This window comes from Stegostoma tigrinum, chromosome 45 (genome assembly GCF_030684315.1).
Source record: "Stegostoma tigrinum isolate sSteTig4 chromosome 45, sSteTig4.hap1, whole genome shotgun sequence".
In the NCBI taxonomy this organism is placed as follows: Eukaryota; Metazoa; Chordata; class Chondrichthyes; order Orectolobiformes; family Stegostomatidae; genus Stegostoma; species Stegostoma tigrinum.
This window is the reverse complement of record NC_081398.1, coordinates 1,440,382-1,467,340: the sequence shown is the minus strand read 5'-3', so window position 1 is coordinate 1,467,340 and position 26,959 is coordinate 1,440,382. Positions and strand designations below refer to the sequence as shown.

The window sequence follows — 26,959 nt, the reverse complement described above, 5'->3', positions numbered from 1 at the left end:
ACTTTAACATATGTACTCAAGCCCGGAAGTACCGGAGGAAGGTGAAAACTTCTCCATGTCGCCGCAAATGGTGCACGTGCCAAGGTGCGAAAACTTCACAAGTTACAAGTGAAAGATTATAGTCGCTGCGGTCTGGAGTACTTGGATCAGCCTGAGTTTGATAGGCTGTGAATAGCAGCAGAAGAGGACAGTGTGGCATCCACAAGTGGTTACTGTCTGTAGGAATAGTCCAGATGCGGGGACTGATTGCAACTTTCTCCAAGTCTATGGACAAACTGGGTTGGGGGCAAAGTAGTGAAGCACAAGGAGTTTGCAGGGGGATTTGGCAGGCGATATGAATGGTTCAGAGCACGGCAGATGGAAGGTAATGTGAGTAAGTGTGCACTTATTCAATTTGGAGGACAGGACAGCCGGAATGGTTTGGAACCGGATCTCTCCTCAAAACCAGTGAGAACTGCTTCCTGTTTCCGGACTCATTGGCAGAGTGCAGGTATCACTGTCTGGGCCAGGGGTGTCTGCCCAGTCCTGACTTTCTCCCCAGCTGGATGTGACGGTGAATGCCACCTTTGTGATCCACTGCAGCACCCGCCACCCGACTCCCCCAACCCCCGCCAGCACTCCACTCAACAGGAAGGCCAGAGGGTCACCCACAGGCCTTGCTGCTGGGGTTTGAAGTTTAACTCACCGCTTGTTGAAGTCATTGCAACAGGGGCAGAGCCCAGGCTGGGAAACCAGCTCCACCTGAGCGACTGCAGGCTATTCAGCCCTACATGAGCCTGTCACACACTGTCGGAGGGTCAGTGCTGAGGGAGCGGGCACTGTCGGAGGGTCAGTGCTGAGGGAGCGGGCACTGTCGGAGGGTCAGTGCTGAGGGAGCGCCGTGCTGTCGGAGGGTCAGTGCTGAGGGAGTGGGCACTGTAGGAGGGTCAGTGATGACGGAGTGGGCACTGTTGGAGGGCCAGTGCTGACGGAGTGGGCACTGTCGGACGGTCAGCGCTGAGGGAGCGGGCACTGTCGGAGGGTCAGTGCTGAGGGAGTGTCACACTGTCGGAGGGTCAGTGCTGAGGGAGAGGGTCCTGTGGGAGGGTCAGTGCTGAGGGAGCGGGCACTGTCGGAGGGTCAGTGCTGAGGGAGTGGGCACTGTCAGAGGGTCAGTGCTGAGGGAGCGGGCACTGTCGGAGGGTCAGTGCTGAGGGAGTGGGAAACTGTCGGAGGGTCAGTGCTGAGGGAGCGGGCACTGTCGGAGGGTCAGCGCTGAGGGAGCGAGCACTACCAGAGACTCGGCGCTGAGGGAGTGGTCACTGTCGGAGGGTCAGTGCTAAGGGAGCGGGCACTGTCGGAGGGTCAGTGCTGAGGGAGTGGGCACTGTCGGAGGGTCAGCACTGAGGGAGTGGGCAATGTCGGACGGTCAGTGCTGAGGGAGCGGGCACTGTTGGAAGGTCAGTGCTGAGGGAGCGCCGCACCTTCGGAGGGTCAGTGCTTAGGGAGGGGACACTGTTGGAGGGTCAGTGCTGAGGGAGCGCCGCACTGTCGGAGGGTCAGTGCTGAGGGAGTGTCACACTGTCGGAGGGCCAGTGCTGAGGGAGCGGGCACTGTCGGAGGGTCAGTGCTGAGGGAGTGGGCACTGTCGGAGGGTCAGTGCTGAGGGAGCGGGCACTGTTGGAGGGTCAGTGCTGAGGGAGTGCCACACTGTCGGAGTGTCAGTGCTGAGGGAGTGGGCACTGTCGGAGGGTCAGTGCTGAGGGAGTGCCACACTGTTGGAGGGTCAGCGCTGAGGGAGTGGGCACTGTCGGAGGGTCAGTGCTGAGGGAGCGGGCACTGTCGGAGGGTCAGTGCTGAGGGAGTGCCACACTGTCTGAGTGTCAGTGCTGAGGGAGTTGGCACTGTCGGAGGGTCAGTGCTGAGGGAGTGCCACACTGTTGGAGGGTCAGTGCTGAGGGAGTGGGCACTGTCGGAGGGTCAGTGCTGAGGGAGCGGGCACTGTCTGAGGGTCAGTGCTGAGGGAGTGGGCACTGTTGGAGGGTCAGTGCTGAGGGAGTGGGCACCGTCGGAGGTTCAGTGCTGACGGCGTCCCGCACTGTCGGAGGGTCAGTGCTGAGCGAGTCCCGCACTGTCAGAGGGTCAGTGCTGAGGGAGCGGGCACTGTCGGAGTGTACCCAGTAATGTCAGAACCACTGGCATTCTGAGAGTAATCCAAGGCTAGATTGACATATCTCATAAAAGATCTCAGTTTATAGTGAATTAGTGAATTCTTTCTTTTACATCTGTCAGTAACATCTCTCAGGAAAGTCAATTAACAAGTTGTTGTCAGAAAGCTATTTGTGGGAGATTGCTGTGCCCAAATTGTCTGCCTTGTTGCTGATGCCAGCAGAGGGATGACACTTTCAAAATATGTCTCTGCGTATGAAACCCTCTGGGATCGTCTGAGGTGCCGAATGTTGCTGCAAATACCTGGCCTTCTTCTTGATGTGTTAGAATATGTTAGTTATTATTCAGTGAGAGCTATCACGTACAAGCAGCACTGTCATGTCACTAAAGAACACAGAGATCTCCCTTGCCTTTTCAACCTGCCAAAATACTCTTCAGCATTTTAATCCTTGGTGAAGTTTTGCAAAGGTCACATGAGGAATGAAGAAAGTCGGTCGCAGTGAATGATACTTGTCATGGTCAGTGTTCTGTGCACTGGCTAAGTTCCACCCTTATGGAATTTCCACCCCAGGCTCCTGACAGGCAGCTCAGCCAGGACTCCGTCCCCTTCGGCCAACAGACCCTGTATGAGACTCACAAAAAAATACACTGTTCTCATCGGCAATGCCTGCTCGACCAGGGAATCCTCAGTGCAAACACACGCCAGCCAACTGTACATCAGGCAGTAATGGTCACTTCATGGGTCAGTAACAGCCACTGGGTGTGAGTCAGTAAAGGCCACAGCATGAGGGTGAGTATCGGTCACTGTGTGGGTTACTATCAGTCACTCTGTGTGGGTCAGTATCAGTCACTCTGTGTGGGTCAGTATCGGTCACTGTGTGTGGGTCAGTATCGGTCACTCTGTGTGGGTCAGTATCAGTCACTCTGTGTGGGTCAGTATCAGTCACTCTGTGTGGGTCAGTATCGGTCACTGTGTTTGGGTCAGTATCAGTCACTGTGTGAGGGTCAGTATCGGTCACTGTGTGGGTTACTATCAGTCACTCTGTGTGGGTCAGTATCGGTCACTGTGTGTGGGTCAGTATCAGTCACTCTGTGTGGGTCAGTATCGGTCACTCTGTGTGGGTCAGTATCAGTCACTCTGTGTGGGTCAGTATCGGTCACTGTGTTTGGGTCAGTATCAGTCACTGTGTGAGGGTCAGTATCGGTCACTGTGTGTGGGTCAGTATCAGTCACTCTGTGGGTCAGTATCGGTCACTGTGTTTGGGTCAGTATCAGTCACTGTGTGAGGGTCAGTATCGGTCACTGTGTGTGGGTCAGTCTCGGTCACTGTGTTTGGGTCAGTATCGGTCACTCTGTGTGGGTCAGTATCAGTCACTGTGTGAGGGTCAGTATCGGTCACTGTGTGGGTTACTATCAGTCACTCTGTGTGGGTCAGTATCGGTCACTGTGTGTGGGTCAGTATCAGTCACTCTGTGTGGGTCAGTATCGGTCACTCTGTGTGGGTCAGTATCAGTCACTGTGTGTGGGTCAGTATCGGTCACTGTGTTTGGGTCAGTATCGGTCACTCTGTGTGGGTCAGTATCAGTCACTCTGTGTGGGTCAGTATCAGTCACTCTGTGTGGGTCAGTATCGGTCACTGTGTTTGGGTCAGTATCAGTCACTGTGTGAGGGTCAGTATCGGTCACTGTGTGGGTTACTATCAGTCACTCTGTGTGGGTCAGTATCGGTCACTGTGTGTGGGTCAGTATCAGTCACTCTGTGTGGGTCAGTATCGGTCACTCTGTGTGGGTCAGTATCAGTCACTCTGTGTGGGTCAGTATCGGTCACTGTGTTTGGGTCAGTATCAGTCACTGTGTGAGGGTCAGTATCGGTCACTGTGTGTGGGTCAGTATCAGTCACTCTGTGGGTCAGTATCGGTCACTGTGTTTGGGTCAGTATCAGTCACTGTGTGAGGGTCAGTATCGGTCACTGTGTGTGGGTCAGTCTCGGTCACTGTGTTTGGGTCAGTATCGGTCACTCTGTGTGGGTCAGTATCAGTCACTGTGTGAGGGTCAGTATCGGTCACTGTGTGGGTTACTATCAGTCACTCTGTGTGGGTCAGTATCGGTCACTGTGTGTGGGTCAGTATCAGTCACTCTGTGTGGGTCAGTATCGGTCACTCTGTGTGGGTCAGTATCAGTCACTGTGTGTGGGTCAGTATCGGTCACTGTGTTTGGGTCAGTATCGGTCACTCTGTGTGGGTCAGTATCAGTCACTCTGTGTGGGTCAGTATCAGTCACTCTGTGTGGGTCAGTATCGGTCACTGTGTTTGGGTCAGTATCAGTCACTGTGTGAGGGTCAGTATCGGTCACTGTGTGGGTTACTATCAGTCACTCTGTGTGGGTCAGTATCGGTCACTGTGTGTGGGTCAGTATCAGTCACTCTGTGTGGGTCAGTATCGGTCACTGTGTTTGGGTCAGTATCAGTCACTGTGTGAGGGTCAGTATCGGTCACTGTGTGTGGGTCAGTATCAGTCACTCTGTGGGTCAGTATCGGTCACTGTGTTTGGGTCAGTATCAGTCACTGTGTGAGGGTCAGTATCGGTCACTGTGGGTGGGTCAGTCTCGGTCACTGTGTTTGGGTCAGTATCGGTCACTCTGTGTGGGTCAGTATCGGTCACTGTGTTTGGGTCAGTATCGGTCACGGTGTGTGGGTCAGTATCGGTCACTGTGTGTGGGTCAGTATTGGTCACTGTGTTTGGGTCATTATCGGTCACTGTGTGTGGGTCAGTATCGGTCACTGTGTTTGGGTCAGTATCGGTCACGTTGTGTGGGTCAGTATCGGTCACTGTGTTTGGGTCAGTATCGGTCACTGTGTGTGGGTCAGTATCAGTCACTGTGTGGGTGTGGGTCAGTATCGGTCACTGGGTGTGAGTCAGTATCGGTCACTGTGTGTGGGTCAGTAATGGCCACTATGTGTGGGTCAGTATCGGTCACTGTGTGTGGGTCAGTATCGGTCACTGTGTTTGGGTGAGTAGCGGTCACTGTGTTTGGGTCAGTATCAGTCACTGTGTTTGGGTCAGTATCGGTCACTGTGTGTGGGTCAGTATCGGTTACTGTGTTTGGGTCAGTACCGGTCACTGTGTTTGGGTCAGAATCGGTCACTGTGTGTGGGTCAGTATCGGTCACTGTGTTTGGGTCAGTATCGGTCACTGTGTGTGGGTCAGTATCAGTCACTGTGTGTGGGTCAGTACCGGTCACTCTGTGTGGGTCAGTAATGGCCACTGTGTGTGGGTCAGTATCGGTCACTGTGTGTGGGTCAGTATCGGTCACTGTGTTTGGGTCAGTTTCGGTCACTGTGTGGGCCAGTATCGGTCACTGTGTGTGGGTCAGTATCAGTCACTGTATGGGTCAGTATCGGTCACTGTGTGTGGGTCAGTATCGGTCACTGTGTGGGTCAGTATCGGTCACTGTGTGTGGGTCAGTACCGGTCACTGTGTGTGGGTCAGTATCGGTCACTGTGTGTGGGTCAGTACCGGTCACTGTGAGTTTGGGTCAGTATCGGTCACTGTGTGTAGATCAGTATCGGTCACTGTGTGTAGATCAGTATCGGTCACTGTGTGTAGGTCAGTACCAGTCACTGTGTGTGGGTCAGTATCGGTCACTGTATGGGTCAGTATTGGTCACTGTGTAAGGATCAGTATCGGTCACTGTGTGTGTGGGTCAGTATCGGTCACTGTGTGGGTCAGTATCGGTCACTGTGTGAGGATCAGTATCGGTCACTGTGTGTGTGGGTCCGTACCGGTCACTGTGAGTGAGTCAGTATCAGTCACTGTGTGTGGGTCAGAATCGGTCACTGTGTGTGGGTCAGTATCAGTCACTGTGTTTGGGTCAGTATTGGTCACTGTGTGTGGGTCAGTATCGGTCACTGTGTGGGTCAGTATCGGTCACTACGTGTGCGTCAGTATCAGTCACTGTGTTTGGGTCAGTATCGGTCACTGTGTGTGGGTCAGTATCAGTCACTGTGTGTGGGTCAGTACCGGTCACTCTGTGTGGGTCAGTAATGGCCACTGTGTGTGGGTCAGTATCGGTCACTGTGTGTGGGTCAGTATCGGTCACTGTGTTTGGGTCAGTTTCGGTCACTGTGTGGGCCAGTATCGGTCACTGTGTGTGGGTCAGTATCAGTCACTGTATGGGTCAGTATCGGTCACTGTGTGTGGGTCAGTACCGGTCACTGTGTGTGGGTCAGTATCGGTCACTGTGTGTGGGTCAGTACCGGTCACTGTGAGTTTGGGTCAGTATCGGTCACTGTGTGTAGATCAGTATCGGTCACTGTGTGTAGATCAGTATCGGTCACTGTGTGTAGGTCAGTACCAGTCACTATGTGTGGGTCAGTATCGGTCACTGTATGGGTCAGTATTGGTCACTGTGTAAGGATCAGTATCGGTCACTGTGTGTGTGGGTCAGTATCGGTCACTGTGTGGGTCAGTATCGGTCACTGTGTGAGGATCAGTATCGGTCACTGTGTGTGTGGGTCCGTACCGGTCACTGTGAGTGAGTCAGTATCAGTCACTGTGTGTGGGTCAGAATCGGTCACTGTGTGTGGGTCAGTATCAGTCACTGTGTTTGGGTCAGTATTGGTCACTGTGTGTGGGTCAGTATCGGTCACTGTGTGGGTCAGTATCGGTCACTACGTGTGCGTCAGTATCAGTCACTGTGTTTGGGTCAGTATCGGTCACTGTGTGTGGGTCAGTATCGGTCACTGTTTTGGGTCAGTATCAGTCACTGTGTGTGGGTCAGTATCGGTCACTGAGTTTGGGTCAGTATCGGTCACTGTGTGGGTCAGTATCGGTCACTGTGTGTGGGTCAGTTTCGGTAACTGTATGTGGGTCAGTATCGGTCACTGTGTGGGTCGGTATCAGTCACTGTGTGGGTCAGTATCGGTCACTGTGTGTGGGTCAGTATCAGTCACTGTGTGAGGGTCAGTATCGGTCACTGTGTGGGTCAGTATCAGTCACTGAGTGGGTCAGTATTGGTCACTGTGTGTGGGTCAGTATCGGTCACTGTGTGTAGGTCAGTATCGGTCACTGTGTTTGGGTCAGCATCGGTCACTGTGTGTGGGTCAGTATCGGTCACTGGGTTTGGGTCAGTATCGGTCACTCTGTGGGTCAGTATCAGTCACTGTGTTTGGGTCAGTATCGGTCACTGTGTGTGGGTCAGTATCGGTCACTGTGTGGGTCAGCATCGGTCACTGTGTTTGAGTCAGTATCGGTCACTGTGTGTGGGTCAGTATCGGTCACTGTGTGGGTCAGTATCGATCACTGTGTGTGGGTCAGTGTCGGTCACTGTGTTTGGGTCAGTATCGGTCACTGTGTGTGAGTCAGTATCGGTCACTGTGTTTGGGTCAGTATCGGTCACTGTGTGTGGGTCAGTGTCGGGCACTGTGTGAGGATCAGTGTTGGTCACTGTGTTTGGGTCAGTATCGGTCACTGTGTGGGTCAGCATCGCTCACTGTGTTTGGGTCAGTATCGGTCACTGTGTGTGGTTCAGTATCGGTCACTGTGTGTGGGTCAGTATCGGTCAGTGTCGGTCACTGTGTGTGGGTCAGTATCGGTCACTGTGTGGGTCAGTATCGGTCACTGTGTTTGGGTCAGTATTGGTCACTGTGTGTGGGTCAGTATCGGTCACTGTGTGAGGGTCAGTATCGGACACTGTGTGTGGGTCAGTATCGGTCACTGTGTGGGTCAGTATCAGTCACTGTGTTTGGGTCAGTATCAGTCACTGTGTGTGGGTCAGTATCGGTCACTGTGTGTGGGTCAGTATCAGTCACTGTGTGAGGGTCAGTATCGGTCACTGTGTGGGTCAGTATCAGTCACTGAGTGGGTCAGTATCGGTCACTGTGTGTGGGTCAGCATCGGTCACTCTGTGGGTCAGTATCAGTCACTGTGTTTGGGTCAGTATCGATCACTGTGTGTGGGTCAGTATCGGTCACTGTGTGGGTCAGCATCGGTCACTGTGTTTGGGTCAGTATCGATCACTGTGTGTGGGTCAGTATCGGTCACTGTGTGTCGGTCAGTATCGGTCACTGTGTTTGGGTCAGTATCGGTCACTGTGTGTGGGTCAGTATCGGTCACTGTGTGGGTCAATATCGATCACTGTGTGTGGGTCAGTGTCGGTCACTGTGTTTGGGTCAGTATCGGTCACTGTGTGTGAGTCAGTATCGGTCACTGTGTTTGGGTCAGTATCGGTCACTGTGTGTGGGTCAGTGTCGGGCACTGTGTGAGGATCAGTGTTGGTCACTGTGTGAGGGTCAGTATCAGTCACTGTGTGGGTCAGCATCGGTCACAGTGTGTGGGTCAGTATCGGTCACTGTGTTTGGGTCAGTATCGGTCACTGTGTCGGTCAGTGTCGGTCACTGTGTCGGTCAGCGTCGGTCACTGTGTGAGGGTCGGTGTCGGTCACTGTGTGAGGGTCAATGTCAACCACTGTGTGAGGGCCAATGTCAGCCACTGTGTGAGGGTCAGTATCGGTCAGTGTGTGAGGGTCAGTGTCGTCACTGCGTGTGGGTCAGTGTCGGCCACTGTGTGAGGATCAGTGTCGGTCACTGTGTTTGGGTCAGTGTCGGTCACTGTGTGTGGGTCAGTGTCGGTCAGTGTGTGAGGGTCAGTGTCGGTCACTGTGTGAGGTTCAGTATCGGTCACTGTGTGTGGGTCAGTGTCGGTCACTGTGTTTGGGTCAGTGTCGGTCACTATGTGAGGGCCAGTGTCGGTCACTGTGTGAGGATCAGTGTTGGCACTGTGTGTGGGTCAGTATCGGTCACTGTGTGAGGATCAGTGTCGGTCACTGTGTGTGGGTCAGTATCGGACACTGTGTGAGTCAGTAATAGTTGCTGTGTGAGGGTCAGTATAGGTAAGTGTCAGTGTCGGTCACTGTGTGTGGGTCAGTGTCGGTCACTGTGTGAGGGTCAGTGTCGGTCACTGTGTGTGGATCAGTGTCGGTCACTGTGTGAGGGTCAGTATCGGTCACTGTGTGTGGGTCAGTGTCGGTCACTGTGTTTGGGTCAGTGTCGGTCACTGTGTGTGGGTCAGTGTCGGTCACTGTGTGAGGATCAGTATTGGTCACTGTGTGAGGGTCAGTATCGGTCACTGTGTGTGGGTCAGTATTGGTCACTGTGTGTGGGTCAGTGTCGGTCACTGTGTGAGGATCAGTGTTGGTCACTGTGTGAGGGTCAGTATCAGTCACTGTGTGGGTCAGTATCGGTCACAGTGTGTGGGTCAGTATCGGTCACTGTGTTTGGGTCAGTATCGGTCACTGTGTCGGTCAGAGTCGGTCACTGTTTCGGTCAGCGTCGGTGACTGTGTGAGGGTCGGCATCGGTCACTGTGTGAGGGTCAACGTCAGCCACTGTGTGAGGGCCAATGTCGGCCACTGTGTGAGGGTCAGTATCGGTCAGTGTGTGAGGGTCAGTGTCGGTCACTGTGTTTGGGTCAGTGTTAGTCACTGTGTTTGGGTCAGTATCGATCACTGTGTGTGGGTCAGTATCGGTCACTGTGTGGGTCAGCATCGGTCACTGTGTTTGGGTCAGTATCGATCACTGTGTGTGGGTCAGCATCGGTCACTGTGTGTGGGTCAGTATCGGTCACTGTGTGTGCGTCAGTATCGGTCACTGTGTGGGTCAGTATCAGTCACTGTGTTTGGGTCAGTGTTAGTCACTGTGTTTGGGTCAGTATCGATCACTGTGTGTGGGTCAGCATCGGTCACTGTGTGTGGGTCAGTATCGGTCACTGGGTTTGGGTCAGTATCGGTCACTGTGTGGGTCAGTATCAGTCACTGTGTTTGGGTCAGTGTTAGTCACTGTGTTTGGGTCAGTATCGATCACTGTGTGTGGGTCAGTATCGGTCACTGTGTGGGTCAGCATCGGTCACTGTGTTTGGGTCAGTATCGATCACTGTGTGTGGGTCAGTATCGGTCACTGGGTTTGGGTCAGTATCGGTCACTGTGTGGGTCAGTATCAGTCACTGTGTTTGGGTCAGTGTTAGTCACTGTGTTTGGGTCAGTATCGATCACTGTGTGTGGGTCAGTATCGGTGACTGTGTGGGCCAGCATCGGTCACTGTGTTTGGGTCAGTATCGGTCACTGTGTGTAGGTCAGTATCGGTCACTGTGTTTGGGTCAGTATCGGTCACTGTGTGTGGGTCAGTATCGGTCACTGGGTTTGGGTCAGTATCGGTCACTGTGTGGGTCAGTATCAGTCACTGTGTTTGGGTCAGTGTTAGTCACTGTGTTTGGGTCAGTATCGGTCACTGTGTGGGTCAGTACCGGTCACTGTGTGTGGGTCAGTATCAGTCACTGTGTGTGGGACAGTACCGGTCACTGTGTGTGGGTCAGTATCAGTCACTGTGTGTGGGTAAGTATCGGTCACTGGGTTTGGTTCAGTATCGGTCACTGTGTGGGTCAGTATCAGTCACTGTGTTTGGTTCAGTGTTAGTCACTGTGTTTGGGTCAGTATCGATCAGTGTGTGTGGGTCAGTATCGGTCACTGTGTGGGTCAGCATCGGTCACTGTGTTTGGGTCAGTATCGATCACTGTGTGTGGGTCAGCATCGGTCACTGTGTGTGGGACAGTATTGGTCACTGTGTGTGGGTCAGTATCGGTCACTGTGTTTGGGTCAGTATCGGTCACTGTGTGTGGGTCAGTATCGGTCACTGTGTGGGTCAGTATCAGTCACTGTGTGTGGTTCAGTATCGGTCACTGTGTGTGGGTCAGTGTCGGTCACTGTCGGTCACTGTGTGTGGGTCAGTATCGGTCACTGTGTGGGTCAGTATCGGTCACTGTGTGAGGGTCAGTATCGGTCACTGTGTTTGGGTCAGTATCGGTCACTGTGTGTGGGTCAGTATCGGTCACTGTGTGTAGGTCAGTATCGGTCACTGTGTTTGGGTCAGCATTGGTCACTGTGTGTGGGTCAGTATCGGTCACAGGGTTTGGGCCAGTATCGGTCACTCTGTGGGTCAGTATCAGTCACTGTGTTTGGGTCAGTATCGATCACTGTGTGTGGGTCAGTATCGGTCACTGTGTGGGTCAGCATCGGTCACTGTGTTTGGGTCAGTATCGATCACTGTGTGTGGGTCAGTATCGGTCACTGTGTGTGGGTCAGTATCGGTCACTGCGTTTGGGTCAGTATCGGTCACTGTGTGTGGGTCAGTATCGGTCACTGTGTGTGGGTCAGTCTCGGTCACTGTGTGTGAGTCAGTATCAGTCACTGTGTTGGTCAGTATCGATCACTGTGTGTGGGTCAGTGTCGGTCACTGTGTGTGGGTCAGTATCGGTCACTGTGTGTGAGTCAGTATCGGTCACTGTGTTTGGGTCAGTCTCGGTCACTGTGTGTGAGTCAGTATCAGTCACTGTGTTGGTCAGTATCGGTCACTGTGTGGGTCAGTATCGGTCACTGTGTTTGGGTCAGTATCGGTCACTGTGTCGGTCAGTGTCGGTCACTGTGTCGGTCAGCGTCGGTCACTGTGTGAGGGTCGGTGTCGGTCACTGTGTGAGGGTCAATGTCAACCACTGTGTGAGGGCCAATGTCAGCCACTGTGTGAGGGACAGTATCGGTCAGTGTGTGAGGGTCAGTGTCGTCACTGCGTGTGGGTCAGTGTCGGCCACTGTGTGAGGATCAGTGTCGGTCACTGTGTTTGGGTCAGTGTCGGTCACTGTGTGTGGGTCAGTGTCGGTCAGTGTGTGAGGGTCAGTGTCGGTCACTGTGTGAGGGTCAGTATCGGTCACTGTGTGTGGGTCAGTGTCGGTCACTGTGTTTGGGTCAGTGTCGGTCACTATGTGAGGGTCAGTATCGGTCACTGTGTGTGGGTCAGTATCGGTCACTGTGTGAGGATCAGTGTCGGTCACTGTGTGTGGGTCAGTATCGGACACTGTGTGAGTCAGTAATAGTTGCTGTGTGAGGGTCAGTATAGGTAAGGGTCAGTGTCGGTCACTGTGTGTGGGTCAGTGTCGGTCACTGTGTGAGGGTCAGTGTCGGTCACTGTGTGAGGATCAGTGTCGGTCACTATGTGAGGGTCAGTATCGGTCACTGTGTGTGGGTCAGTGTCGGTCACTGTGTTTGGGTCAGTGTCGGTCACTGTGTGTGGGTCAGTGTCGGTCACTGTGTGAGGATCAGTGTTGGTCACTGTGTGAGGGTCAGTATCGGTCACTGTGTGTGGGTCAGTATCGGACACTGTGTGAGTCAGTAATAGTTGCTGTGTGAGGGTCAGTATAGGTAAGGGTCAGTGTCGGTCACTGTGTGTGGGTCAGTATCGGTCACTGGGTTTGGGTCAGTATCGGTCACTGTGTGGGTCAGTATCAGTCACTCTGTTTGGGTCAGTGTTAGTCACTGTGTTTGGGTCAGTATCGATCACTGTGTGTGGGTCAGTATCGGTCACTGTGTGGGTCAGCATCGGTCACTGTGTTTGGGTCAGTATCGATCACTGTGTGAGAGTCAGCATCGGTCACTGTGTGTGGGTCAGTATCGGTCACTGTGTGTGCGTCAGTATCGGTCACTGTGTTTGGGTCAGTATCGATCACTGTGTGTGGGTCAGTATCGGTCACTGTGTGGGTCAGCATCGGTCACTGTGTTTGGGTCAGTATCGATCACTGTGTGTGGGTCAGCATCGGTCACTGTGTGTGGGTCAGTATCGGTCACTGTGTGTGCGTCAGTATCGGTCACTGTGTTTGGGTCAGTATCGGTCACTGTGTGTAGGTCAGTATCGGTCACTGTGTTTGGGTCAGTATCGGTCACTGTGTGTGGGTCAGTATCGGTCACTGGGTTTGGGTCAGTATCGGTCACTGTGTGGGTCAGTATCAGTCACTGTGTTTGGGTCAGTGTTAGTCACTGTGTTTGGGTCAGTATCGATCACTGTGTGTGGGTCAGTATCGGTGACTGTGTGGGTCAGCATCGGTCACTGTGTTTGGGTCAGTATCGATCACTGTGTTTGGGTCTGTATCGGTCACTGTGTGTAGGTCAGTATCGGTCACTGTGTTTGGGTCAATATCGGTCACTGTGTGTGGGTCTGTATCGGTCACTGGGTTTGGGTCAGTATCGGTCACTGAGTGGGTCAGTATCAGTCACTGTGTTTGGGTCAGTGTTAGTCACTGTGTTTGGGTCAGTATCGATCACTGTGTGTGGGTCAGTATCGGTCACTGTGTGGGTCAGCATCGGTCACTGTGTGTGCGTCAGTATCGGTCACTGTGTCGGTCAGTGTCGGTCACTGTGTGGGTCAGCGTCGGTCACTGTGTGAGGGTCGGTGTCGGTCACTGTGTGAGGGTCAATGTCAACCACTGTGTGAGGGCCAATGTCAGTCACTGTGTTTGGGTCAATGTCGGCCAGTGTGTGAGGGTCAGTATCGGTCACTGTGTGTGGGTCAGTGTCGGTCACTGTGTGTGGGTCAGTATCGGTCACTGTGTGTAGGTCAGTATCGGTCACTGTGTTTGGGTCAGTTTCGGTCACTGTGTGTGGGTCAGTATCGGTCACTGGGTTTGGGTCAGTATCGGTCACTGTGTGGGTCAGTATCAGTCACTGTGTTTGGGTCAGTGTTAGTCACTGTGTTTGGGTCAGTATCGATCACTGTGTGTGGGTCAGTATCGGTCACTGTGTGGGTCAGCATCGGTCACTGTGTTTGGGTCAGTATCGATCACTGTGTTTGGGTCAGTATCGGTCACTGTGTGTAGGTCAGTATCGGTCACTGTGTTTGGGTCAGTATCGGTCACTGTGTGTGGGTCAGTATCGGTCACTGGGTTTGGGTCAGTATCGGTCACTGGGTTTGGGTCAGTATCCGTCACTGTGTTTGGGTCAGTGTTAGTCACTGTGTTTGGGTCAGTATCGATCACTGTGTGTGGGTCAGTATCGGTTATTGTGTGGGTCAGCATCGGTCACTGTGTGTGCGTCAGTATCGGTCACTGTGTTTGGGTGAGTATCGGTCACTGTGTGTGCGTCAGTATCGGTCACTGTGTTTGGGTCAGTATCGGTCACTGTGTGTGAGTCAGTAATGGTTGCTGTGTGTTGGTCGGTATAGGTGAGGGTCAGTGTTGGTCACTGTGTGGGTCAGTATCAGTCACTGTGTTTGGGTCAGTGTTAGTCACTGTGTGAGGGTCAGTATCAGTCACTGTGTGGGTCAGTATCGGTCACAGTGTGTGGGTCAGTATCGGTCACTGTGTTTGGGTCAGTGTTAGTCACTGTGTGAGGGTCAGTTTCAGTCACTGTGTGGGTCAGTATCGGTCACAGTGTGTGGGTCAGTATCGGTCACTGTGTTTGGGTCAGTATCGATTACTGTGTCGGTCAGTGTCGGTCACTGTGTCGGTCAGCGTCGGTCACTGTGTGAGTGTCGTTGTCGGTCACTGTGAGAGGGCCAATGTCAGCCACTGTGTGAGGGCCAATGTCGGCCACTGTGTGAGGGTCAGTATCGGTCAGTGTGTGAGGGTCAGTGTCGGTCACTGTGTGTGGGTCGGTATCGGACACTGTGTGAGTCAGTAATAGTTGCTGTTTGAGGGTCAGTATAGGTAAGGGTCAGTGTCGGTCACTGTGTGTGGGTCAGTGTCGGTCACTGTGTGTGGGTCAGTGTCGGTCACTGTGTGAGGGTCAGCATCGGTCACTGTGTGAGGATCAGTGTCGGTCACTGTGTGAGGGTCAGTATCGGTCACTGTGTGTGGGTCAGTGTCGGTCACTGTGTGTGGGTCAGTGTCGGTCACTGTGTGAGGATCAGTGTCGGTCACTGTGTGAGGGTCAATTTCGGTCACTGTTTGTGGGTCAGTATTGGTCACTGTGTGTGGGTCAGTGTCGGTCACTGTGTGAGGATCAGTGTTGGTCACAGTGTGAGGGTCAATATCAGTCACTGTGTGGGTCAGTATCGGTCACAGTGTGTGGGTCTGTATCGGTCACTGTGTTTGGGTCAGTATCGGTCACTGTGTCGGTCAGTGTCGGTCACTGTGTCGGTCAGCGCCGGTCACTGTGTGAGGGTCGGTGTCGGTCACTGTGTGAGGGTCAATGTCAGCCACTGTGTGAGGGCCAATGTCAGCCACTGTGTAAGGGTCAGTATCGGCCACTGTGTGAGGGTCAGTGTCTGTCACTGTGTGAGGTTCAGTATCGGTCACTGTGTTTGGGTCAGTGTCGGTCACTATGTGAGGGTCAGTGTCGGTCAATGTGTGAGGATCAGTGTTGGTCACTGTGTGTGGGTCAGTATCGGTCACTGTGTTTGGGTCAGTGTCGGTCACTATGTGAGGGTCAGTGTCGGTCAATGTGTGAGTGTCAGTGTTGGTCACTGTGTGTGGGTCAGTATCGGTCACTGTGTGAGGATCAGTGTCAGTCACTGTGTTTGGGTCAGTGTCGGTCACTGTGTGAGTCAGTAATAGTTGCTGTGTGAGGGTCAGTATAGGTAAGGGTCAGTGTCGGTCACTGTGTGTGGGTCAGTATCGGTCACTGTGTGAGGGTCAGTGTTGGTCACTGTGTGTGGGTCAGTATCGGTCACTGTGTGAGGATCAGTGTCAGTCACTGTGTGTGGGTCAGTATCGGACACTGTGTGAGTCAGTAATAGTTGCTGTGTGAGGGTCAGTATAGGTAAGGGTCAGTGTTGGTCACTGTGTGTGGGTCAGTGTCGGTCACTGTGTGAGGGTCAGTGTCGGTCACTGTGTGAGGATCAGTGTCGGTCACTGTGTTTGGGTCAGTGTCGGTCACTGTGTGTGGGTCAGTGTCGGTCAGTGTGTGAGGGTCAGTATCGGTCACTGTGTGTGGGTCAGTGTCGGTCACTGTGTGTGGGTCAGTGTCGGTCAGTGTGTGAGGGTCAGTATCGGTCAGTGTGTGAGGGTCAGTATCGGTCACTGTGTGTGGGTCAGTGTCGGTCACTGTGTTTGGTTCAGTGTCGGTCGCTGTGTGAGGATCAGTGTCGGTCAGTGTGTGAGGGTCAGTATCGGTCACTGTGTGTGGGTCAGTATCGATTACTGTGTCGGTCAGTGTCGGTCACTGTGTGTGGGTCAGTGTCGGTCAGTGTGTGAGGGTCAGTATCGGTCACTGTGTGTGGGTCAGTATCGATTACTGTGTCGGTCAGTGTCGGTCACTGTGTGTGGGTCAGTGTCGGTCAGTGTGTGAGGGTCAGTATCGGTCACTGTGTTTGGGTCAGTATCGATTACTGTGTCGGTCAGTGTCGTTCACTGTGTCGGTCAGCGTCGGTCACTGTGTGAGTGTCGTTGTCGGTCACTGTGAGAGGGCCAATGTCAGCCACTGTGTGAGGGCCAATGTCGGCCACTGTGTGAGGGTCAGTATCGGTCACTGTGTGAGGGTCAGTGTCAGTCACTGTGTGTGGGTCGGTATCGGACACTGTGTGAGCCAGTAATAGTTGCTGTTTGAGGGTCAGTATAGGTAAGGGTCAGTGTCGGTCACTGTGTGTGGGTCAGTGTCGGTCACTGTGTGTGGGTCAGTGTCGGTCACTGTGTGAGGGTCAGCATCGGTCACTGTGTGAGGATCAGTGTCGGTCACTGTGTGAGGGTCAGTATCGGTCACTGTGTGTGGGTCAGTGTCGGTCACTGTGTGTGGGTCAGTGTCGGTCACTGTGTGAGGATCAGTGTTGGTCACTGTGTGAGGGTCAATTTCGGTCACTGTTTGTGGGTCAGTATTGGTCACTGTGTGTGGGTCAGTGTCGGTCACTGTGTGAGGATCAGTGTCGGTCACTGTGTGAGGGTCAATGTCAGCCACTGTGTGAGGGCCAATGTCAGCCACTGTGTAAGGGTCAGTATCGGCCACTGTGTGAGGGTCAGTGTCTGTCACTGTGTTAGGTTCAGTATCGGTCACTGTGTTTGGGTCAGTGTCGGTCACTATGTGAGGGTCAGTGTCGGTCAATGTGTGAGGATCAGTGTTGGTCACTGTGTGTGGGTCAGTATCGGTCACTGTGTTTGGGTCAGTGTCGGTCACTATGTGAGGGTCAGTGTCGGTCAATGTGTGAGTGTCAGTGTTGGTCACTGTGTGTGGGTCAGTATCGGTCACTGTGTGAGGATCAGTGTCAGTCACTGTGTTTGGGTCAGTGTCGGTCACTGTGTGAGTCAGTAATAGTTGCTGTGTGAGGGTCAGTATAGGTAAGGGTCAGTGTCGGTCACTGTGTGTGGGTCAGTATCGGTCACTGTGTGAGGGTCAGTGTTGGTCACTGTGTGTGGGTCAGTATCGGTCACTGTGTGAGGATCAGTGTCAGTCACTGTGTGTGGGTCAGTATCGGACACTGTGTGAGTCAGTAATAGTTGCTGTGTGAGGGTCAGTATAGGTAAGGGTCAGTGTTGGTCACTGTGTGTGGGTCAGTGTCGGTCACTGTGTGAGGGTCAGTGTCGGTCACTGTGTGAGGATCAGTGTCGGTCACTGTGTTTGGGTCAGTGTCGGTCACTGTGTGTGGGTCAGTGTCGGTCAGTGTGTGAGGGTCAGTATCGGTCACTGTGTGTGGGTCAGTGTCGGTCACTGTGTGTGGGTCAGTGTCGGTCAGTGTGTGAGGGTCAGTATCGGTCACTGTGTGTGGGTCAGTGTCGGTCACTGTGTTTGGGTCAGTGTCGGTCACTGTGTGTGGGTCAGTGTCGGTCAGTGTGTGAGGGTCAGTATCGGTCACTGTGTGTGGGTCAGTGTCGGTCACTGTGTTTGGGTCAGTGTCGGTCACTGTGTGTGGGTCAGTGTCGGTCAGTGTGTGAGGGTCAGTATCGGTCACTGTGTGTGGGTCAGTGTCAGTCACTGTGTTTGGGTCAGTGTCGGTCACTGTGTGAGGATCAGTGTCGGTCACTGTGTTTGGGTCAGTGTCGGTCACTGTGTGTGGGTCAGTGTCGGTCAGTGTGTGAGGGTCAGTAACCGTCACTGATGGGTCAGTATCAGACACCATTTGAGGGTCAGTATCGGTCACTGTGTTTGGGTCAGTATCGGTCACTGTGTCGGTCAGTGTCGGTCACTGTGTCGGTCAGTGTCGGTCTCTGTGTGAGGGTTGGTGTCGGTCACTGTCTGAGGGTCAATGTCAGCCACTGTGTGAGGGTCAATGTCGGCCACTGTGTGAGGGTCAGTATCGGTCACTGTGTGACGGTCAGTGTCGGTCACTGTGTGAAGGTCACTATTGGTCACTGTGTGAGGGTCAGTATCGGTCACTGTGTGAGGGTCAGTGTCGGTCACTGTGTGAAGGTCAGTGTTGGTCACTGTGTGAAGGTCAGTGTCGGTCACTGTGTGAGGGTCAATGTCGGCCACTGTGTGAGGATCAGTCACGGGCACTGTGTGAGGATCAATGCCGTTAACTGTTTGAGGGTCAATATCGGTCACTGTGTGAGGGTCAGTGTCGGTCACTGTGTGAGAGTCAATGTCGGCCACTGTGTGAGGGTCAGTATCGGTCACTGTGTGACGGTCAGTATCAGTCACTGTCTGAGGGTCAGTGTTGGTCACTGTGTGAAGGTCAGTATTGGTCACTGTGTGAGGGTCAGTATCGGTCACTGTGTGAAGGTCAGTGTCGGTCACTGTGTGAGGGTCAATGTCGGCCACTGTGTGAGGATCAGTCACGGGCACTGTGTGAGGATCAATGCCGTTAACTGTTTGAGGGTCAATATCGGTCACTGTGTGAGGGTCAGTGTCGGTCACTGTGTGAGGGTCAATGTCGGCCACTGTGTGAGGGTCAGTAATGGTCACATGGTGGGTCAGTATCGGTCACTGTGTGTCACTCATTGGTCACTATGAGAATCAGTATTGGTCACTGTGTGAGGGCCTGTATCAGCCACTGTGTGTGGGACAGTACTGGCCACTGCATGTGGGTCAGTGTCGGTCACTGTGTGTGGGTCAGTGTCGGTCACTGTGTGCGGGTCAGTCTCAGTCACTGTGTGAGGGTCAGTATCGAGCACTGTGTCAGGGTCAGTACCGGTCACTGTGTGAATCAGCTTCGATCACTGCGTGTGGGTCAATATCGGTCACTCTGTGTGGGTCAGTATCAGTCACTGTGTGTGGGTCAGTATCGGTCACGGTGTGTGGGTCAGTATCGGTCACTGTGTTTGGGTCAGTATCGGTCACTGTGTGTGGGTTAGTATCGGTCACTGTGTTTGGGTCAGTGTCGGTCACTGCGTGTGTGTCAGTATCGGTCACGGTGTGTGGGTCAGTATCGGTCACTGAGTTAGGGTCAGTATCGGTCACTGAGTTAGGGTCAGTATCGGTCACTGTGTGTGGGTCAGTATCGGTCATGGTGTGTGGGTCAGTATCAGTCACTGTGTTTGGGTCATTATCGGCCACTGTGTCAGGGTCAGTACCGGTCACTGTGTGGGTCAGTTTCGATCACTGTGCATGGGTCAGTATCGGTCACTGTATGTGAGGGTCAGTATCGGTTACTCTGTGTGGATCAGTATCGGCCACTGTGTGTGAGAGTCAGTATCGGTCACTGTGTGTGGATCAGTATCGGTCATGGTGTGTGGGTCAGTATCAGTCACTGTGTTTGGGTCAGTATCGGCCACTGTGTCAGGGTCAGTACCGGTCACTGTGTGGGTCAGTTTCGATCACTGTGCATGGGTCAGTATCGGTCACTGTATGTGAGGGTCAGTATCGGTTACTCTGTGTGGATCAGTATCGGCCACTGTGTGTGTGGGTCAGTATCGGTCACTGTGTGTGGATCAGTATCGGTCACTGTGTTTGAGGGTCAGTATCGGTCACTGTGTGTGGATCAGTATCGATCACTGTGTGTGAGGGTCAGTATCGGTCACTGTGTGTGTGGGTCAGTATCGGTCACTGTGTGTGGATCAGTATCGGTCACTGTATGTGAGGGTCAGTATCGGTCACTGTGTGTGTGGATCAGTATCGGTCACTGTGTGTGGGTCAGTATCGGTCACTGTATGTGAGGGTCAGTATCGGTCACTGTGTGTGTGGGTCAGTATCGGTCACTGTATGTGAGGGTCAGTATCGGTCACTGTGTGTGGATCAGTATCGGTCACTGTATGTGAGGGTCAGTATCGGTCACTGTGTGTGGATCAGTATCGGTCACTGTGTGTGAGGGTCAGTATCGGTCACTGAGTGGGAGTCAGTATCGGCCACTATGAGGATCATTATTGGTCAACATGTAGAAGGTCAGTATCAGTCACTGTGATGGTCAGTATTTGTCGCTGTGAGGGTCATTAATGGCCACTGTTGTTCAGTGCAGACAGGTCACTTATGGTCAGTGTGTCCTTGGTCATATGGGTAATTTTGCACTGATCACTTACGGCCAGTGTGCGCTGGCCACTCACAGTCAGTCTGTGCTGGTTATTATTGGTCAGTATGTGCTGGTCACTGATGGTCAATGCGTGGTTGTCACTTACAGTCAGTGTGCGCTGGTCACTGACAGTCTGTGTGTGCCGGTCACTACTGGTCAGTGTGCGCTGGTCACTGACAGTCAGTGTGTACTGGTCATTATTGGTCAATGTGTGCTGCTGAATCACAGCCAGTATGCGCTGGGCACTCACAGTCTGTGCTGGTCACTATTGGTCAGTGTGTGCCGGTCCCTACTGGCCCCAGTGCGTGCCTGTCTCTACTGGCCGCAGTGTGTGCCTGTCCCTACTGGTCCCAGTGTGTGCCTGTCCCTATTGGCCCCAGTGTGTGCCTGTCCCTACTGGCCCCAGTGTGTGCCTGTCCCTACTGGCCCCAGTGTGTGCCGGTCCCTATTGGCCCCAGTGTGTGCCTGTCCCTATTGGCCCCAGTGTGTGCCTGTCCCTACTGGCCCCAGTGTGTGCCTGTCCCTAGTGGCCCCAGTGTGTGCCGGTCCCTATTGGTCCCAGTGTGTGCCTGTCCCTAGTGGCCCCAGTGTGTGCCGGTCCCTATTGGTCCCAGTGTGTGCCTGTCCCTACTGGTCCCAGTGTGTGCCTGTCCCTATTGGCCCCAGTGTGTGCCTGTCCCTACTGGCCCCAGTGTGTGCCTGTCCCTAGTGGCCGCAGTGTGTGCCGGTCCCTATTGGCCGCAGTGTGTGCCTGTCTCTACTGGTCCCAGTGTGTCCCGGTCCCTATTGGCCGCAGTGTGTGCCTGTCTCTACTGGTCCCAGTGTGTGCCGGTCCCTACTGGCCCCAGTGTGTGCCTGTCCCTATTGGCCCCAGTGTGTGCCGGTCCCTACTGGCCCCAGTGTGTGCCTGTCCCTATTGGCCCCAGTGTGTGCCGGTTCCTACTGGTCCCAGTGTGTGCCTGTCCCTACTGGCCCCAGTGTGTGCCGGTTCCTACTGGTCCCAGTGTGTGCCTGTCCCTACTGGCCCCAGTGTGTGCCGGTCCCTACTGGTCCCAGTGTGTGCCGGTCCCTACTGGCCCCAGTGTGTGCCGGTCCCTACTGGTCCCAGTGTGTGCCGGTCCCTACTGGCCCCAGTGTGTGCCGGTCCCTACTGGCCCCAGTGTGTGCCTGTCCCTACTGGTCCCAGTGTGTGCCGGTCCCTACTGGTCAGTGTGCGCTGGTGAGTCTTGGCCAATTTCTGTTGGTTACTCTTGTTGCCGATGTGGTGATAACTGTTAGCCGCAGTGAGTACTGATCAGTACTGGTCATTGTGTGCTGGTCACCATAGGCCCAGCGTGCTGGTCAGAGTGTCCATGTGGGCAGGTCACTTGTTTAGCTGTTTATGGAGCAGGATGAAGATGGACCTGGTCAGTGTCAATCCTTGAGGCTTTGGACTTGAGGACTTACACTGAAAGGGATAATGTGCTGTTGAGAATTAAAGGAGTCAGCACTGAGGGAGCGGGCACTGTCAGAGGGTCAGTGCTGAGGGAGCGGGCACTGTCAGAGGGTCAGTGCTGAGGGAGCAGGCACTGTCAGAGGGTCAGTGCTGAGGGAGCAGGCACTATCAGAGGGTCAGTGCTGAGGGAGCGGGCACTGTCGGAGGGTCAGTGCTGAGGGAGTGGGCACTGTCAGAGGGTCAGTGCTGAGGGAGCGGGCACTGTCAGAGGGTCAGTGCTGAGGGAGCAGGCACTATCAGAGGGTCAGTGCTGAGGGAGCGGGCACTGTCGGAGGGTCAGTGCTGAGGGAGTGGGCACTGTCAGAGGGTCAGTGCTGAGGGAGCAGGCACTGTCAGAGGGTCAGTGCTGAGGGAGTGGGCACTGTCAGAGGGTCAGTGCTGAGGGAGCGGGCACTGTCAGAGGGTCAGTGCTGAGGGAGCAGGCACTATCAGAGGGTCAGTGCTGAGGGAGCGGGCACTGTCGGAGGGTCAGTGCTGAGGGAGTGGGCACTGTCAGAGGGTCAGTGCTGAGGGAGCGGGCACTGTCAGAGGGTCAGTGCTGAGGGAGCAGGCACTATCAGAGGGTCAGTGCTGAGGGAGTGGGCACTGTCAGAGGGTCAGTGCTGAGGGAGCAGGCACTATCAGAGGGTCAGTGTTGAGGGAGCGGGCACTGTCGGAGGATCAGTGCTGAGGGAGTGGGCACTGTCAGAGGGTCAGTGCTGAGGGAGCAGGCACTGTCAGAGGGTCAGTGCTGAGGGAGCGGGCACTGTCAGAGGGTCAGTGCTGAGGGAGCGGGCACTGTCAGAGGGTCAGTGCTGAGGGAGCGCCACACTGTCAGAGGGTCAGTGCTGAGGGAGCGCTGCACTGTCGGTGGGTCAGTGCTGAGGGAGCGCCGCACTGTCGGTGGGTCAGTGCTGAGGGAGTGCCGCACTGTCGGAGGGTCAGTGCTGAGGGAGTGCCGCACTGTCGGAGGGTCAGTACTGAGGGAGTGCCTCACTGTCGGAGGGTCAGTGCTGAGGGAGCGCCGCACTTTCGGAGGGTCAGTGCTGAGGGAGTGCCGCACTGTCGGTGGGTCAGTGCTGAGGGAGTGGGCACTGTCGGAGGGTCAGTGCTGAGGGAGTGGGCACTGTCGGAGGGTCAGTGCTGAGGGAGCGCCGCACTGTCGGAGGGTCAGTGCTGAGGGAGCGGGCGCTGCTGGAGGGTCAGTGCTGAGGGAGCGCCGCTCTGTCGGAAGGTCAGCACAGTCGGAGGGTTTTGTAAGTGATAGGGAGCGTAATAATGGAAAGACAGAGGGAAAGAGAAATGTGGGGGTGATGGTGAGAGTGAGAGAAGGTGTGTTGATGGTGTGAGACACAGAGACAGAGAAAGACAGCAGGTGTGGGAGCCAGGGGGAGTTTGTGGAACAACTGATCCCTGCAGAAAGTGCGGAGGAGTGGAGAGGTTTTGATGTTCCTCTGTGCAGATCAGGAGGAGCTGCTTTGATGTGATTATTGTGCAGGAGGGGAAACAATCGTGGAGAAGTCAGCCAGGGAGATGGGAAGTGTCAGACACAGCAAACCCTGGGATGGCTGCTGGGGATTTTCAGGGGTATGGTTCCCACCACCCACCTCCACTCCTCTCATTCCCACCCCTCCCCACACCACCCCTCCCCTCTCATTCCCACCCCTCCCCTCTCATTCCCACCCCTCCCCACCCCTCCCCTCTCATTCCCACCCCTCCCCACCCCTCCCCTCTCATTCCCACCCCTCCCCTCTCATTCCCACCCCTCCCCTCTCATTCCCACCCCTCCCCACCCCTCCCCTCTCATTCCCACCCCTCCCACTGACTGTGAGAGACAGATAGTTATCTAAGGAAACAGACCATACTGCAGCAGAGATAGTAGGAACTGCAGATGCTGGAGAATCTGAGATAACAAGGTGTGGAGCTGGATGAACACAGCAGGACAAGCAGCATCAGAGGGGCAGGAAAGCTGACGTTTCATTTTTGAAGAAGGGTCTAGGCCTGAAATATCAGCCTTCCTGCTCCCCTGATGCTGCTTGGCCTGTTGTGTTTATCCAGCTCTACACCTTGTTATCTCATACTGCAGCAGGACTTGGAGTTAGTGAAGAGAAGAGGGCTCTGTGATTACATCATTGCACCCAGGACTCTGTGCAAAGCTGGAGGTATCGAGGGTGGGGCCAGCTGATCCAGCTGGGGTGTGTGTGAGGGGTCCGGTTGGTCGGGTAGGGGTGAAGGGCAGGAAATGTCCCAGGACTTTAAGAGTCATGGGAGTCGGGGATGGGGGGCTGCGGGCAATGAGAGAGGGGAACATATGTGTGCAGTTTGAGAAGCTCCAAAGTTCAGAGGGGGTAGAGTGAGGAGGGGAGGAGTGTGTGGGTCAAGGGGGTGTGTGAGGGAGGGGAGGGGGTGTGTGAGGGAGGGGAGGGGGTGTGTGAGGGAGGGAGGGGAGGGGATGGGGAGGGGATATGGCGGGGTGGGGGCGGGAGATGGTGAATCCTGTAGAGGGGATAGGTGAGGGCAGTGTGTGACAATAGGAGGGGACGCGATGTGGTGAGGTGGGGGGAGATGGTGAATCCCGGGGAGGTGGGTGTGTGAGGATAGGAGGGGAGGGGATGTGGTGGGATGAGGGTGTGAGACGGTGAATCCCCGGGAGGGGTTAGGGAAGGTGGGTGTGTGTGAGGATAGGAGGGGAGGGGATGGGTGATGGGGGATGTGGGGAGGGGAGGGGAGGGGAGGGGATGGGGAGAGATGGTGAGTCCCAGGGAGGGGGGTGTGTGAGGATAGGAGGGGAGGGGATGTGGCAGGCTGGGGAGTGGCGGGGAGATGGTGAATCCTGGGGAGGGGGGTAGGGGAGGGGAGGGGATGTGGCGGGATGGGGTGGGTGGGAGATGGTGAATCCTCGGGAGGGGTGTGTGTGAGGATAGGAGGGGAGGGGATGTGGTGGAGGGGGAGATGGTGAATCCTGGGGAGGGGGGTAGGGGAGGGGAGGGGATGTGGTGGCGGGGGGTGGAGATGGTGAATCCCGGGGGGGGGGGGAGATGGTGAATCCCGGGGGGGGGTGGAGATGGTGAGTCCCGGGGGGGGTGGAGATGGTGAATCCCGGGGGGGGGGTGGAGATGGTGAATCCCGGGGAGGGGGGGAGATGGTGAATCCCGGGGGGGGGGGGAGATGGTGAATCCCGGGGAGGGGGGGAGATGGTGAATCCCGGGGGGGGGTGGAGATGGTGAATCCCGGGGAGGGGGGGAGATGGTGAATCCCGGGGGGGGGGGGGGAGATGGTGAATCCCGGGGAGGGGGGGAGATGGTGAATCCCGGGGGGGGGTGGAGATGGTGAATTGGAGGGGGGGAGATGGTGAATCCCGGGGGAGGGGGGGAGATGGTGAATCCCGGGGAGGGGGGGGAGATGGTGAATCCCGGGGGGGGGGTGGAGATGGTGAATCCCGGGGAGGGGGGGAGATGGTGAATCCCGGGGGGGGGGTGGAGATGGTGAATCCCGGGGAGGGGGGGAGATGGTGAATCCCGGGGAGGGGGGGAGATGGTGAATCCCGGGGGGGGGGGGAGATGGTGAATCCCGGGGAGGGGGGGAGATGGTGAATCCCGGGGGGGGGTGGAGATGGTGAATCCCGGGAGGGGGGGAGATGGTGAATCCCGGGGAGGGGGGGGAGATGGTGAATCCCGGGGGGGGGTGGAGATGGTGAATCCCGGGGAGGGGGGGAGATGGTGAATCCCGGGGGGGGGGTGGAGATGGTGAATCCCGGGGGGGGGGGGGAGATGGTGAATCCCGGGGGGGGGGGGTAGGGGAGGGAGCTTGCAGACTGTCTGAATAAATGAGCTCTGTGCCTTGTGGGTCTCTCAGTGAATGTTCGAGGCAGCGAGAGTACACAGGCAGGAGCTGAGAGACAGCAAACAGCTCAGGCCGGAGCGGCAGAGGGTCCGTCCTCACGGGGATCTCTAACCCCCCCCCCCCCCCCACCCCCGGCGCAGTCAGCTCGACCTCAGGACCCGTGCGATCGGGGCGGTGTGGGGCTCAGCAGGTTCCAGCAGACCCTCTCGCACTCTGTGATGGGGACAGCTTGAAAACTGCACCATCCCAGGGTCCGGCTCCCAGTGCCTGAGCGGGGACCATGTTTGTCTCAGTCTGGTACGCGAAAAAGATGGGCCGAAGGTTCATCAGTAACGTGCGAAAAGCGAAGAGGCAACGCCACTCGGTCCCGGTAAGGGTTGTCGAAATGTAAACTCAGCAATGAATCCGCGCACTTCCCCCGCGGCATCCTCTTCTCGATCAGCCTCCCTCCCTATCCACTCCAGTGTCCCCGCTTTCATCAGCAAGTCGGTGCGTGTGAATGAGTGAGTGTGTCAGAGTGTGCATGTTTGTGTGTGTGTGTGTGTGTGTGTGTGCACGTTGTGTCAGAATGTGTGTGTGTGTTGTGTCAGTGTTTGTGTGTGTTTGTTGTGTCAGTGTGTTGTGTCAGTGTATTTGTGCCAGAGTGTGTGTATGTTTGTGTGTGTATGTGTGTGCATGTGAGTGTGTTTGTGTGAGGTGAACGTGTGTGTGTGTCCGAGTGTGTGTGAGCTAGTCGTTGTGTATACAGGTGCGTGAGTGTGTATGTGTGTTGATCAGTCATGTTTAATTGCTTTGTAGTGACCAGGGATGTGCAGGCTGCGTGGGTTAGCCATGGTAAAATGCAGGGTTACGGGGATAGGGTGGGGACCTGGGTCTGGGTCGGATGCTCTTCAGGGGGTGGTGGGTGGTGTGGAGGTTGGAGTGGACTCAGTGGGCTCTTCCGGCACTGTAGCGATTCTGTGATTTAGTTCCTGCATCTTTTTCAAGTCCTCTTTAAGCAGTTTCTGTTTCACCGTTTAAAGTTCATTTATTCTTATTCATTCTGCTTTCCTTTTTGTAAATCAATGAAATCACAGACAGCATGGTGTATTGGCATGGCCAGTGTTTCTCTATTACCCTCCCTACCTGCTTGTGAGAACGTGGTGGGGTGGGGGTAGTAACAGTGTTAGTGATAATGTCACTCTGCTAGTTATCCAGAGGTTCAGGTTAATGCTCTGGGAATAGACCAAACAACTGTGCATGCTGGAAACAGGAACTCAGAAATTGTTGGAGTATCTCAGCAGGCCTGGCAGCATCTGCGGTGAGAGAGACA

General features: G+C 54.9%; 1 protein-coding gene across 12 annotated transcripts in view; it reads left to right on the top strand.

The window, feature by feature from the left end:
* Window positions 1-26,959, top strand: part of LOC125448645 (disks large homolog 4) — a 324,649-nt gene that overhangs the window by 216,803 nt on the left and 80,887 nt on the right. For 2 of the 12 annotated variants that reach the window (XM_059642672.1, XM_059642671.1), the window contains exon 1: window positions 25,782-26,017. The exons of the other annotated variants lie outside the window; for them this stretch is intronic. In XM_059642672.1, coding sequence (XP_059498655.1) covers window positions 25,928-26,017 — 90 coding nt within the window. In that variant the 5' untranslated portion in view covers window positions 25,782-25,927. Of the gene's footprint in view, window positions 1-25,781; window positions 26,018-26,959 lie in introns of those variants that run through there. 12 annotated transcript variants of the gene reach the window in all.